Genomic DNA, 15,710 nt, shown 5'->3' with positions numbered 1-15,710 from the left:
TCTCCATTTATTTTGTCGCGAATGCTAGTCTAATGTAGTGCGCAAGTAGCCCATAGGCCTATTTTCATATTTGCCGCAGCAAATATGAGATCCGACTTGAAAATCGCCAGTAATTTGTGACAAATCTGGTGATAGAGGCAGACTGATAGGTGCACTTTCAGCTGGGGAACCAGTTAAATTGGGAACCAGTTGGGACGTAACACTGGCCCTCCGCTGCTACACCCTGGAACACGTACTTTGACGATAAAGTACTGCCTCTCGTACCTTGTTGCTTAAAGAACACACGTTCCCACCATCTCAAACATCAAGTAGGCTAATATGTATTTCAGTATGACAGATTCAACAAAAAAAGTACATTCTTTGGATGTTGTTAATATGAATCAGAACTCACCTTGAATTCTTTTGAACAAATCCGGATGACGATCTTTCAGGTGTTTGGCTAAATTGGAAGTATTACCTCCCTTGGTCTGAAGACCACGGTAGCATATTTCTCAAAGTGGCTTCTGCAGATGAATTATAACCCCACTGCAGAATGGCCGATGTTTGACACTGTCATATTATATGATTTGACCTTGGCTGATAATTGAAGATTCTATAGCTAATCGAGAGTTGCTAATAGAAGTGTAGAAGAAGAGCAAAGGAAAAATGTAAATGTGTATGTATACATACTGTATATGGTGTGCAGCATTATAGAAAATTATATAAAAGAAAATTAATGTAAACTAGAAAGTGCATTTCCTGCAGAAAATATGTTGGAATGCTGAAAGCCTAAATTAATTTGTAAAAATTGCTGAAAATACAGAAATGAGAAAATACCCGCAAGCTGAAATGAATTTAAAAAAATGTGTGAGTCACACAAAAGAGGCAGTGTGAAAGCTGAACTGCATAATCTAACAAAGCTCAGAGCCTTAAGTAGAATATTCGTTTTAGTAGCTGAAATTAGAGAAACAGAAATACTACTCTACCGGCAGTTTCAAAAACGTGTTCCTTCTGCTTTCTCTGACAAATTTGTCACCAGATTTGCATTGGTCTCTATGGGGCAAGAGTTGGACTTTGTCTTGCTTTCGTGCGGCTCTGAAAAAATGTATAAGTCTGTTGGATTCCACAGACACCTGTCTACGACCAACACAAATGAGCTATTTATTTATCCAAAAATGAAGCATGAAGAGTGGAAATTGTTGCAATGCTGGCAAACTAGAAATACTTTTTGAAACAGATTTCGAAGCTCTAAGCGTTTCAGTCAGCACTCTAGGCTCTCCACATACACAGGATGGGAGTAACGAGTCCTCTCAGAGTGATTTGTTCATTTTCTCGTGGCTGCGCATAGGGACTGTTGCATAGGCTCGTCCAAGTAAACAGAAATGATTTGTTCATTTCCCAAATCGGTCTTCGGATAAGAGTCTTTGGATAATTTTTCACGTGACCTGTATAGGCTCTGTACTGGTAGCTAGAGGAAACGAACGATTTGTTCATTTCCCAACTCGGTCTTTCTACGAGTCTTTGGATTATTTTTCACGTGACCTGCATAGGCTCTGTAGTGGTAGGCTACCAGTGGTAGCTAGAGGAAACGAACGATTCGTTCATTTCCCGACTTGGTCTTTCTATGAGTCTTTGGATCCTTTTTTCATGTGACCCGCATTGTATTTTTTAGTAGAGGAAACAGTTTCCTTATTCCCTTTCGCGTGGCCGCTGTTTTAGTAAGACGTTAATGATATTCGCTCAAGTCATCATACTGACTGGTTTTATTTTCACTTTACATTTACACTTACAGTTTAGTGCAGTGTAATTGTTTGCCGTGATAATTAAATGCTAGTGTGATAATAAATTACCGAATCATACAAACTGTCATGATACAGTATTTTAATGCAGGATGCAGGAATTTCTTTTGAAATAGTATCTTCTGGTGCACATGTCATGCACTAACCAAATGAGAATATGAGACGTGTTTGCAGTGGACGTATAGCCCCCCCCCCCCCCCCCCCCGTTGAAATGATCGAATGACTCGAAAAAAGATTTGTTCATTTTACTGAACGAGATTCAGTTTACTGAACGAATCAGTAAAATGATCCGAACTTCCCATCACTATTGCACCGACAGTAATTCTGGATTGCCTCCACCAAACAAGTAAATAGGAAATAAGCAACAACTTTATATTTGGATTTTTCTCATGTGGGTGGAGCAAAGTGTGAAATGCCTGTCATTGGCCGAATGTGTCGTCAGCACTACCTGTTCCTTCAAAGTAAAGGTTTCCCCCATCTAACTCGATTAGCCTGATATATGTTATCTATCAGTTACATTTTAAGGTATTCACATTTATAAACTTTTAAGTGTCAAAAATAAGTTGCACTATTAATAATACAAAAGCTGTGTCAAGTTTCATGGGAGTTTTGATGGAGAGCAATCTTCAAGACATGCCACACATCTTTCATTGGATATAGGTTGGGGCTCTCACTGGGTCACTCAAGGATATTGACCTTTTTATTCCTTAGACCACCAATCCTGTTGCAGGAGAGTTCCCTTTGTGTATTGGTTTCACTCCACATGGCCTTAGCTGCCGTTAGTGAGTGATTGCACAACTAACTAGCACACACATGGTGTACTTTTCTCTGTTCCTTTGGGATGCAACATTCAAGTACCATACAAAGTCAAATACATTTCAACACCTAACTGCACCTTCTCTTACTGCATGAAATACCGAATCTTAAATATATACAGATACATGTGTTAGTTATAGTACATGCATTTAAGAACCCAAACAATGTGTAATTTCAACAACATTTCATTTCTGAAGAATGGTCATTTCAGGTTTCAAATCAATTTTATTACAGACAAATGCAAAAGGGCAACATGGCGTTAAACTTGGAGCTTTTTTATATACAAACTGTATATGTCAACACTTAATAGGGCAACAAGAGATGTTAAGGGTGTTAAGGCGTTTGTGTGTGTGTGTATGCGTTCAGTTGTTTGTCTCTGGGAAAGAGGAAGTTATCTTTTAATAGGTTTACAGTTTAATAAGATGGATCAGATGCATAAGAGCATCCTGGAAGGGTGTATATGTATTATATTGTCATGGAACTTTTTTATATACAAACTGTATATGTCAACGCTTAATGAGGCAACAAGAAATGTTAAGAGTGTTAACTCGTTTGTGTGTGTGTGTCTGTGTGTGTGAGAGACAGACCCTTTATAGGTCTTTTATTATGGCCAGAGCAGTTGACAGACCAGCCTCCTGGATGAGGGTCTCAAGGGGGCAGTCGGCCCGGCACTTTGGGCACTGGTTGGATGTCAGTGCCCATTCATCAAAGCATGCCTTACACCCAAGCAAGCTCTGGCAACACCCAGACAGCATAGACTCATCCATTATTTCTGCAAAAGATATAGCAAAGATGGAATACGTGTAATTGTAATGTTTGTCTTTCTCGGAGTATCGCTGCCAACAGAGGAAGTGGGTGGACTACGACCTGCCGAGCATCGCGCACGCCTGCCAAACCCCCGGCCCCTCCAATGGGTGACCAGCCTTACAGTGCGTGTCCACTGCAGCGACGCGATGCGAGCGACAACAAGTTTTCCATTCATTTTCTATGGAGTCAGGCGAATCGCTTGCGTGGTGCATTGTGGGTAGCGACGCGACGCGATTCAAGTTGAGATTTTCTCAACTTTATGCTAATGAGGAGCGATTTTCGCTAGCGATGGCCAATCGGAGTGTTTTCTTGTTTCTCGTAACGTAGAAACCATGGTAAACATTTCTAGCTTTCTAGGTTTCAAACTGGAGGAGAAACTAATTGTTTGTGTGGCTGCTTACCCAGTCCTGTACGATACATATCTGTATTCGTACAGAGATGTTAATACAAAAAAACGATGCATGGCGCAAGGTTTGCCGAAGTTGTGGGTGCTTGTACTTTCAAATTCAGTTTAGTCACATTACGTAACTTCGTTCTGTCCTAACTAGTTAGCTAGCCGGGCTGAAACTCCCTATCGTATCGGCAGATTAGCAGAGATTGAGGAATATAGAGTAAAACGTTTTTTTTACATATGTCAACGTGTATGTCTACAGTATTAAACAGTTTTATATTTTGTAAACAAGTTGTATTTTGATCGATGTTGCAACTACGTAAACCCAAGTCTGCACACTTGGCCATGACAACTACAACAGTGACTTTAGAGAACTACATTCTACATTAATCTGTTTGAAACGCCCCCGAGCGTGGTGAACTGTGGGAAGGCAAGCGATGGCAAGCGATTCGCGTCGCTGCAGTGGACACGCACTGTTACTGAGCTGCCTCTTCAGTGGATAATTGATGCCAATTAAGGACAATTAACGACTTAATTGTCCCTTGAGGGTTTAGGTTGGTTGAGGGGCAGTTCTATGGGCGTATGTGAAGCCCTCTGTGACATGCTTGCGTGTAAAAAGGGCTATACAAATAAATTTGATTTGATTAAATGGGGCATGTTGGCAAAGCAGAAAAAGGTGGACATTGGTGGTATCATAAAGCTGTGCGAACCGAGTGACGTGGGGTAATACGAACTGGTTATACTGCGATCCCCTGTTTTAATGTATCTTTTTAACCTATGTATTATTTGTTTGGTCTAATTGCGGGTGTACGTTGAGGCATTGTGTTGCCGTATTGTGTGCGTGTGCTCACTCATTGCATCTCGTTGATGGTTTGTGTATACTTGCAGTGCCTGTTAGTGTGGTTAGCTGGGCTATGTAGACCTATATCAGTGGCACTAGCCCTTGAATACCTGCCGTATGTTTTATTGTTATAATAAATTGACTACTCTCTTTTGATAACTTGTGAAGTCTACCGGTTGTTCACTGAAGCCCCATCCCAGATCTTTAATTTAGAGCATTCAAGAGAACCTTTACAAAGATATCCAAACATTTATATAATAGTGCTCTATTTCCTAATTCTTTAAACAAAAAATCAGTCTATTCAGATGCTGAACTTCACTGATTCCATACATATAAATGGCAGTAATCCATCGTTAACATACTTCCGTGACATCACTAACTTTGATCAGGTGTTTATATGTTTGTCTGTGACCTGTGTGGTCCAGGCATACACATACAATGGATAAAAGGATAGTAAGATGTCGCTGAGATGTGTTTGTATGCTCAGTGATTAAATCAATGACTTGCCAGATCAAAATAAAACAAGTGTTAGGCTCTGCTCCACCAGATTTCCATTAAAAGTCTGGTATTGAGACCAGCCACTCCAGAATATATCAAATACCTTAAATATGTTCTGGCCTATATGCATGCAATGTACAATAAACAAAATAGTTAACCAAAACTACTTGTTTATAAAAAATAAAATAAAATGTCTGTTTTCTACCTCTGCAAATCATGCAGGTAAAGGACTCTTTCAGGTGGGTTGCCTGGGGGCACGGGATGTTGATGGAGTCTCTGGTGACCAGAGTGGACAGCTCCCTCATCTGGTTAACTACAGCTTCTAGACCTTGGGAGGCCTCCAGCACTTCCTCAACTTTGTCCAAGACCTCCTGCAGTCCAGAATTGTCATCTCTTTGGGAGAAGTAATAAAACAGGACAAAGTTAATAATTGAGTTGTTTTTGATATCTTGGACAGTGACAACAATGTCAAACAACATTTTACATAAAGTTTTCATTCGTTTACAGCATAAGTCAAGTCGGGAGAAAACTACTAATTTCCTTGCATGAGAGAATGTGTCAAAGCAATTGAATGATAATATATACACTGTTCAAACTATTGAGGGAACAACCAAATCACACATTGTGTCTTGATGAAGGAAACATTTGCAAGATGAAAATCGTTATTGTACATTGTGTTATTTATTGAGAACAAAATGACATAACAAAGGTCAACGGAAACCAAAACCACCAAATTGAGCCCTGGATTTAAATGAACCAAAAATCTAAGTAAACGATTGGAATCACAGTCTGTTCCAAGTCATAATGTGACTTATATCAATAATAATGTGGAAAGTAGTGTGTATGGCCCAAATGTGTTAAGCAAGGGATACCATACATTGTAAAAAATGTGAACTACCGCCAACAATATGTTTCTAAAGAGGACCCCAACACATACCTGGTCCTTTTCCTTCTCAGTCGAATAAAAACTGAGTAGGGAATTTTGCTTCCAATACATAGACCCTGGGAAAGACATAGAAAAAACAAACCACACAATGAAATGTACAGTATACTCAGTTCTGGAAAAGCGTTTTACCACCATAGCCGTTATTGAATGTAATGTAATGTGATAGGATACTTCAAGTAAAATACAGAATAATAATTTTATTGAATCAGTATTTAGCATTATTGAGTTAAATACCTTATCCTTCGGTGTCCAACACTTCACACCAATTGGCATCAGTCAGCACCAGTGACTCAGTTGTCTTCAGACCCAGCATCACTTTTTCAATGATGCTTGGTACGTTTGCCTCCATTTCTGTGAAACGTAGTTACAACACTTACTGCGACTGGCTTTCCATTCTGTACCTCACCAAAGCTGATTGCTCTTTAACACAAAATAGAATAAATATTATACTTCATTAGTATGTGATCCCATGGTAATTAAGTGTCAGTGGATTGGAAAATATTTATTGACAATTATTTGTATTACATATCAAAATACTAATAAACAATAGTATATCAAACTAGAGAGGGTACAATTTCTGGGGAAATTGTAGGGTGTGCTTGCTTGCTTCAGATGCAGGTAGGTCCCCTTCTGGTGATATTTTCAAGCATTTAGCCAACTCATTGCATGATTCATTAAGAACACCCTTTGAAACAAGGAACCCCCTTTGAAACAAGCTACTGTAACAACGTTGTCACTGGCAGTATTTCAGATAGAATTGCGATTCAAATAGTACCGTCTGCTAACTGAAAACAAGCCACACAAAAAGTAAATAAGTTCGATATTAATTTACGGGGACATGGCTAATTCAAAAGCAGTTTGCTAGAGGCAAGCTAGCTGCCGTTCCTATCCACACTCGAATGATTGTTTGAAAGCGCAGGAAATTAGAACGTTTCTTTTGTAAGGGATAATTAAGCAATAAGCCCCAAGAGGCCGTGGTTTGCGCTGATTTTAGAACAGGTAAGGAAAGTTGTTAGGCACAACGCAAAGTGGAGTTTGCCAGTTTTGTTTCGCCATGAAGAAGGGTTATTTCCCAAATAATGACCGGCGTTCTATACATTATCCCGCTTATTACACGGCTACTTGCCAACAAAAATAACTTTTTACAATGAATTTGTTACCATTCGTTTTGATGATCAGCAGAGAAATAGTTCGCCAAAGACATTGAACTTCATAGACTTTGAGCATTATTTTGGCTTCAAATCAGCTGACGTTGCTAAGCAACAGAGTACGCTGTCGTCAATGGAGGCTGACAGGCTCTCATGTACCAAACAAATCAACGTTTTTACAGCAATCTATATTAAATTCTCACCACCTGGGTGTTTTCACAATAGTCATATTGTCATAAAATTTCCATCTTTCAGTTTTTTTTTGTAAAATTGAACTATAAAATTAGCTACTAAAAATACAACTATGATGCTTTCTAGCATGGCTGCCGCCTAAAAGACGAGGCGGTCTCATGGGCGACCTGCACTCACTCAAATTTCAAAGACTGTCACGGCCTAAAACAAAAATGCGAGATCGCAGTTCCACTCGAAATCGCTTTCTCTACAAAGCCAAATGGTTGTGATTTTTGGGGGGTGGTATTTTTCACTAATCCAAGCTCCAATTTGCGAGCTAGAAAGTCTCTATCACGTTGTATCCATGCGTCGTTGCTAGCGTGTGTTGACGTAGCTAGCACAGGTTACCCTTCGTCGACAAAAGGCACTTTGTCCCAACAAAAATGTTGTAACCTCCTAAACTGTGCAACGGAACGTAAATCCAAATAGAAGCAACGCAATCGAGACCAAGACAAACTTTTTGACATCGACGTTGTCTATGTAGTCCAAATATTGACTGAGCCTTAGGGGCGCGAAAATAAACAATAATAAATAATAATAATATATATGTGAGATAACAATGGTTTTTGCTCGCCGAAGGCAAGCACACCCTAATGAGAAAAAAATTGGTTGAGTCAAGAAGTGGAAGTGCAACAAACCACACACACATAGGATTAAGAAAAGTAATGTGACACATTACTTACATACAAGTCTTAAATTGGCTTAATGTTATGGTGTTTTTTTTCCCAGACAAGCTGTCAATAAAAATCCACCCGTTAAATTTGTGTTATATTGAGAATTTTGTTTATAGTAGGCCAATCTAATCACAATATCTGATTGTCCATGTGCAACTGATATACTTTTCTAGACTTCCCACCTCAGCAAACCAGACAGCAGAGGTCTCACACACAGGTAAACACAATAGGACATATTTCAAAAGCATTGAAGTGTATGACTGCAGTTCCAAGACCATTAAGTTCCCTTGATAATATATATATTTGTAAAATTACATATATTACTCGGCTGGAGGAGTGGTGTTAGCCTACTGGTTGGTTGGAAGAGAAGGAGGCCAAATGAAGAGTCAGAGCTCAGGAGGAAACTTAGAAAGTAAATTCTAATCAGATTTTAAACAACTTGTTGGTTGCCCAACATGAGGAAGACAGCCTGCTTCTTCAACGACTAATTAGTCCTCTCAAGGGCAAATGATTCAAAAATAAACACCCATCTTTGCTGTATTGAAAGGGTCCCGTGTAAGCTATGGGACGTATATTGCATCGGTCTATTTGTAGGACCGTGTTTCTCAAGTGGTGGGTCCCGACCCAAAAGTGGATCGCAAGCTGGTGTAGGTCATGTTGATTCATAAAAGCATCTTAATACATATGTTTTATGTTATTTAAAAGCAAGCTCAGAAACGTATGAATGCAAAAGGCATCTTTGTAAACCACTCTGATCTGTTGTAATGTGTAGGCCTGTAACTATGTAAACCGAACATTTAACTTACTTGACTGTAAAGAATGACTTTGTATTCTAGATAACCAACAGCGCAAAGACAACAAAGCTGACTAGATGTTAAATATATATATATATATATATATATATATATATATATATATACACACACACACACACACACATCTGGCTACTACAGTACGGCACTATCTGATGGCTGGACGAATTGTCAAGTAACCCCGAAAGCAGTCTGGAACCGAAGACGAAAGGTAGAAAATTAGCTGTAGGATTAACTAATTTGTCGTTATAACTGCCACTCGTATTGTACAGTACCGTAGGCTACCTCTCCAGGCCGAAGCGATCTGGAACGGAAGACTACAAGGTCGCAAATTAGCTCTAACATACGGTCTAACACTTTTGGTAATAGATAGTAGCAGAGATGTGCCGGGGAAACAGCTAGAGCCAACTACTCTGGGAAAATAGGAGACCGTTTAGCGTTACTGTACACTGTTTACGAAAGTAGAGCTAGACTAGCTAGCTATCTCTAGCTATAATCATCAGAGTACAAATTTCACACGTGTTTCATATCACACTTTTTTTTGCTAGTCAAATCGTTTACTAATGAAAGAATAAATCCAAAAACGAAAATGTATTTGTGAGGAATGTTTAATTAAAGATTGAAAACAGATGTAGAGTTACGTTGTATGTATGCCCTGTGTCACCCGGGCAACAGAAGCTTTGTCAAGACTCATGAAGCTAACACCTCAGCCGCAGACCATTGTTTCCGAAAATAGATGTACTAGCTTAATAACAATGTGTACATCATATTGTACACTACATTTCACAATTTTGAGTAAATAGTTATCACCCTGGTCTCTTTGCTTGTGGCGTTTCTAGTTAGCCTATCATCTCCCAGAAGTTAACAAGCTGCTAAACTGATGTTCTGCTACAGGTAGTCAAGCGTGACGTTAGCAACGTCAGTGACTGTGGCTAGCAAGTTAGCCACCGTTAGCTTCACTTTTCGCCACAAACTTAATTTCTACTTAATCCGTGCAACAGAACGTAAATCCCATTACAAGCAACTCAATCGCTACCAAGACGAAACGTTTGACACCTAGGTTGTCTATGTAGTCCAAATATTAACAAAGTTTTAGGGGGGCAAAAATAAAAAATAATAACAATATATATATGTGAGATAACAATGGTTTGTGCTCGCCGAAGGCAAGCACACCCCAATGAAGGTAAACCTTGTCCAAGACTTCACAGTGCTGGCACGGGGGGTACTAAAGGCAAAAGCAGAGCCAGCTGATGCTGATAGCTGCGATGAAAATGTTAACCTTGGTCTCGGTGATGGGCGGAGTGGTGGTGGTGGTTGGAATTTCACTCTCTCCATGAACCTCATAATGGGACCTATAAACAAGGTCAATGGCGCTGAAATAGCCTGGCTCTCCAGGGAATATCCCCCTAAGTTCCCCCTGTGCTGCTACCTTGTCATGGTGGGCAACCTTGCGTGTCTCTGTAACAGGTTAGGGGTTGGGCGTGGGGTCAACAACCCCACCCTGTAAAAAGACATGTTACGGAAACTTCTATGAATACTACTACCACGGACCTCGCAGTAGACTCGAGCCAACCTATTGGCAGTATGGCCGCCCCTGATGAAAACCTCCAGCAGGAAGTCAGGAGCGCGACAGGTTGCCTACTGGGGCCCAAAACTACCATCCGCCTGGGTGCACGGAACGTCCGCACTATGTTCGACACATCCAAAACAGCCCAAGTCACAAATGAAATAAAAAGATGCAGGCTGGACATCCTGGGAATAAGCGAATGCCGATGGACCGGCTCTAGACGCCAGGCGATGAGCGATGGCACAGTTATCCTGCACTTTGGGCACTATGATCAACACATGCGTGGCGTGGCCCTCATAGTCTCAAAGGACAAGGTCAACACCTTGCTGGACTGGGAACCCCTCGGCGACAGGCTGATCAGAGCCCGATTCAACTCCATGCACAGCAAGCTCCCCATCATTCAGTGCTATGCACCAACAAATGAAGCGAAGCAGGAGGAAAAAGACCAGTGGTATGAGGAGCTACAACAGGCAGTCTCTAAAGTTCCCCAGCATTACGTGATAGTGATCATGGGTGACATCAATGCCAAGGTGGGAGCTGATAACACAGACTGTGAGAGAGCTATGGGGAAGCACAGGTGCGGTGTGATGAACCCCAATGGTGAGCATCTTGTTGACTTCTGCCTCATCAACAACTTTGTCATCGGTAGCACCATCTTCTCAGACCAAACAATCCATAAACTCACATGGAAGTCACCTGACGGTTCTACCACCAACAAATCGATCACATCTTGATCAACGGAAAGTGGCGCAGGTCTCTCCAAGATGTTTGAGTTTACCGTGGAGCCGATGCCAACAGCAACCACTACCACGTAAAAGCCATTATTAAGCTGAAACTAAGGAAAGCGGAAAAACTGAGTCAACATAGGAAACATCTTGATGTAGCCAAACTAAAATACCCTAAGACCAACAAAGAGTTCTGCCTGGAACTAAGTAACCGCTTCAGTACTCTGGCCTACGTAGGGGCAGCCACCAAAGTCTTGGGCTATAGAAAGAGGGGTAATAAAGAATGGTTAACACCTGGCAACTGGGAAAGAATAGAAGAAAGGAAAGAGCTGAAAGCCAAGATGCTTAGCACCAAATCGCCCAGGTTCCATGAGTAGGTCCAGAAAGCCTACAAGGAAAAGGATAGATAGGTAAAGAAGCACAGAACTAAAAATCCAAGCCACTTAAAAAGCACAGAACAAACACGGCACAGGTGAAAACAATGTCATAATGAGAACAGATTAACAGAACCAAAAACAACAACACAGCGAGGGCCTCTGGTGGCCAACAAAGGGTCACAACCCTGACAGGACCCCCCCGTCTAGGAACGGCTCCTGACGTTCCTCCTAGGACGGTCGGGGTAACATTCGTGAAAGTCATGAATCAAGGTAGGATCCAAGATGTCCCGGAAAGGGACCCAGGCACGCTCCTCCGGGCCGTAACCTTCCCAGTCCACCAGATACTGAACAGAACCCCTCACTCTGCGGGAATCCAGTAGCCGATGCACCGTGTATGCAGGCCGACCTCCAATGCACCGAGGCGGGGGAGGCGGTCTGCCAGCAGGAGTAAATGGCGATGTGACTACAGGCTTCAACAAGGAAACATGGAAGGTAGGATTTATCCTTAGAGACCTGGGTAGGTACAAACGATAGGTGACTGGGTTCACTAGTCTGGCAATGCGAAAAGGGCAGATGAAACGGTGAGCAAGCTTGCGAGACTCCATATGCAAAGGCAGGTTCCTAGTCGAGAGCCACACTCGTTGACCAGGACGTAAAGCAGGCGCAGCTCGACGATGACGTTTGGCCTGGATCTGATACTGCCGAGAGGTCTGGAGAAACTTGTGCCTGGCCTTCCTCCAGGTAAGGCGGCACCGGCGAACAAAACGTAGAGCAGAAGGGACCGCGACCTCCGCCTCCTGGTCAGGGAACAGTTGAGGTGTATACCCACTGGTACTCAAAAGGGGACATGCCGATGGCTGAGGAATGTAGACTGTTATGGGCGTACTCTGACACATAAGAAAAGACGTCCAGGAAGTTGGGTTGTTTGCTGCCATACATCTCAGTGTGGCTTCCAGTTTCTGGTTCAGTCTCTCAGTTTGTCCGTTGGACTCAGGGTGGAAACCAGACGACAGACTGACCGTCGTCCCCAGCAGTCGACAGAAGGCACGCCAGAAGCGGGACGTGAACTGATGACCTCTGTCCGTGACGATGTCGTGTGGGATTCCAAAGACTCTGAACACATGCTCTATTACTTTTTCCGCAGTCTCCTTGGCAGATGGTAGCTTTTGCAAGGGTATACACCTACATGCTATGGAAAACCGGTCAACCACTATAAGAATAGTAGTGTGTCCTTGGGATGGTGGGAGCCCCGTAACGAAGTCCATCAAGAGGTGTGACCAGGGCCGTCGAGGGATGGGGAGTGGTAGTACCAGTCCCTGAGGTGGTCGATGGGGGACCTTTCCCTGGTTACACGTAGGGCACGCTGCCACAAACGTCCGAGTGTTCTCCTTCAAGGAGGGCCACCAAAACCTTCTTTGGAGAAAGTCAAGGGTCCTAGTTACTCCAGGGTGGCAGGTAAGGCGAGAACTATGACCCCATTGCAGAACTTGAGACCGGACAGTGGTTGGAACAAAGAGACGGTTAGCAGGACCCCCTGGTGGGTCTGGTTCCTGAGCTTGGGCCCTCCTTATGGTGGCCTCGATCTCCCATCTAACCGGGGCCACCACTTTCGTGTTGGTATGATGGGTCCTACTGTTTCCTCATGACCAGGAGGTGAGAAAACCCGAGACAGGGAGTCAGGTTAACGTTCTTGGACCCCGGACGGTAGGACAACGTGAACTGAAAGCGGCTGAAAAACAGCGACCACCGGGCCTGGCGAGGGTTCAGCCGCTTAGCCTGTTGGATATATTCAAGATTCTTATGGTCTGTAAGAACCAGGAATTGGTGTGGCGCTCCCTCAAGCCAGTGTCTCCATTCCTCCAATGCGAGTTTCACTTCGACGATAAATGGCTTGTCAGGGTCAGGGAGGATAAGGACAGGAGCAGAGGTGAAACGGTGTTTTAGTTCCCGAAAGGCCCCCTCGGCATCCGTGCCCCAGATGACTTTGGAGCCTTTACCCTTTGTGAGGGCTGTGAGAGGTGCTGCCGTTGTGCTAAAGTTTCACAAACTTGCGGTAAAAGTTTGCAAACCCCAAAAAACATTGAACATCCTTCACAGTGGTGGGGGTAGGCCAGCTGGCAACGGCCTGGACTTTCCTTGGATCCATCTGGATGTTACCTGGACTAATGACAAACCCTAGGAACTGCACCTCAGAAACATGGAATTCGCACTTCTCTGCCTTTACATATAAGTGGTTATCCAGGAGACGACGAAGGACTCTCTGGACATGCTTGATGTGTTCTTGCACAGACCTGGAGAAAACCAGTATGTCATCCAGATAAACAAAGACAAACTGGTTCAGCATGTTCCGGAAGACATCATTGATCAAGGCCTGAAAAACAGCCGGGGCGTTGGTAAGGCCGAAGGGCATGACCTGATACTCATAATGTCCTGTTGGAGTGTTGAACGCCGTTTTCCATTCGTCCCCCTGCCTTATGCGCACTAGGTGGTAAGCATTGCGCAGATCAAGTTTGGTGAACAGCGAGGCCCCTTGAAGCAGCTCGAAGGCAGTGGACATGAGGGGTAGGAGGTAGCAATTTCGGACCGTGATCTTGTTGAGGCCCCTGTAGTCAATGCACGGGCGGAGGCCGCCGTCCTTTTTGCCCACAAAAAGGAACCCCGCTCCGGCAGGAAAGGTAGAGGCTTTGATAAAGCCAGAGGCAAGGGCCTCCTTGATGTAACTATCCATAGCCACACGTATTGAGAGGTGTAGAGGGGGTGTTTGATGGGTGACCTCACCATGTCCCAGAGGACGCCCATCCAGGGCGATAACAACCAGGGGAGAAGAAAGGGGCTCAGAGGGGAGGTTAAGCCTCCTGGCTAGGGAGGTGTCAATGAAATTCCCAGCTGCACTGGAATCAACCCAAGCCTGTTGCGAATGTAACCTGGCCCCAGGAGAGTGTGACTGGCAGAAGTAACCCTGTGTCGGTGAGAGGGGAGGTTTGGGTGATGCCCGTCACAGACCACCCCTGTCTGGAGGGGTCAGAGCGTTTCCCGGAAGCTCGGGACAGGCAGCTCGAAAGTGTCCAGGCAGACCGCAGGACAGGCAGCACCGCTCCCTCATGCGGCGGTCACGTTCGGCAAGTGAAAGCTTGGTCCTGCCCAACTGCATGGGCTCTGATCTGTCTTCGAGTACAGGCAAAACCGGGGTTACAGGCATAGGGATGGCAGACCTACGGCCCCACACTCTCTCCCTCTGTCTATCCTCTGATATCCTCTGAGAGACCGTTGTGGAAGCATATGATGAGAGCCTCTTGATCCCAGCCGCTAGAGGCTGCAATGGTGCGGAAGTGTATAGCATAATCCGCCACACTGCTTCTGCCTTGACGAATAGACAAGTCTCTTTGAGGCCTCCCTTCCTCGGAGGGGATGATCGAAGACCCGGCTGAACTCCTCCACAAAGGCTGGGTAGCTGGCACAGAGGGGGCTGTGGTCCTCCCAGACGGCTGTTGCCCAAGACAGGGCTCTCCCAGGGGGGAAGGACGAGGGTTGTAATTCGAAAGTCAGACCACATTGCGTCAGGAAACCACTGCAGGTACTGGGGTCTCCTGAGAAGTGCTGCGGTGGAGGCAGCCGGGGTTCAGTCACAGGGTTAGAGGTAGGCCCCAGGTTAGGGGACGCTGGCTGGGTGGCTTGGGCTGGAGGCCCACCTGGAGTAGCTGGCAATCGCTGGAAAATCTCCTGCATGGGATATGAGAATGTCTGACAACAGACCGTCGTGTTTGGTCATCAGAACCTCATGCTGGACTAAGGCAGCCTCCTGACGAGCAACCGCTCCATAGCGCTCCTGTGCTCTGGCTGAAGCCGCTGGGTCCATAGTGGCTTAGTTTTTCTGTCAGGAATGCCAACGTGGACCCAAAAGCAGACTCCAAAAGATGTGTGTTTCCTCCTTTTATTGGAAGCAGAAAATAACATACAAAAGTAGATCAAAAAGGCATGACTCTCACTCTGTGGCAGGTCAGAGAAAAACTAAGCACAGAACAAAAAATCCAAGCCACTTAAAAAGCACAGAACAAACAAGGCACAGGTGAAAACAATATGTCATAATGAGAACAGATTA

At 44.0% G+C, this 15,710-nt stretch overlaps 1 protein-coding gene and 1 long non-coding RNA gene across 2 annotated transcripts; both read right to left on the bottom strand.

The window, feature by feature from the left end:
* Nucleotides 1-5,342: 5,342 nt before the first annotated feature.
* On the bottom strand, nucleotides 5,343-6,437 carry LOC146260494 (uncharacterized). The gene is made up of 3 exons (XR_014729488.1): nucleotides 6,312-6,437; nucleotides 6,069-6,133; nucleotides 5,343-5,524 (listed from the first exon to the last, which is right to left on the bottom strand). It is a non-coding gene; the product is annotated as an uncharacterized LOC146260494 (long non-coding RNA).
* Nucleotides 6,438-11,814: 5,377 nt separating this feature from the next.
* Nucleotides 11,815-15,467, bottom strand: LOC146260493 (uncharacterized). The gene is given in 5 exon segments (XM_084670549.1): nucleotides 11,815-12,774; nucleotides 13,298-13,649; nucleotides 13,651-14,570; nucleotides 14,964-15,208; nucleotides 15,365-15,467. Coding segments are annotated over 5 exon segments (2,580 nt in total).
* Between the last annotated feature and the right edge of the window lie 243 nt (nucleotides 15,468-15,710).

The sequence above is a fragment of the Hypomesus nipponensis genome, chromosome 13 (assembly GCF_054491055.1).
Source record: "Hypomesus nipponensis isolate SF chromosome 13, ASM5449105v1, whole genome shotgun sequence".
Lineage (NCBI taxonomy): Eukaryota > Metazoa > Chordata > Actinopteri > Osmeriformes > Osmeridae > Hypomesus > Hypomesus nipponensis.
This window is presented reverse-complemented; position numbering and strand designations above follow the sequence as displayed.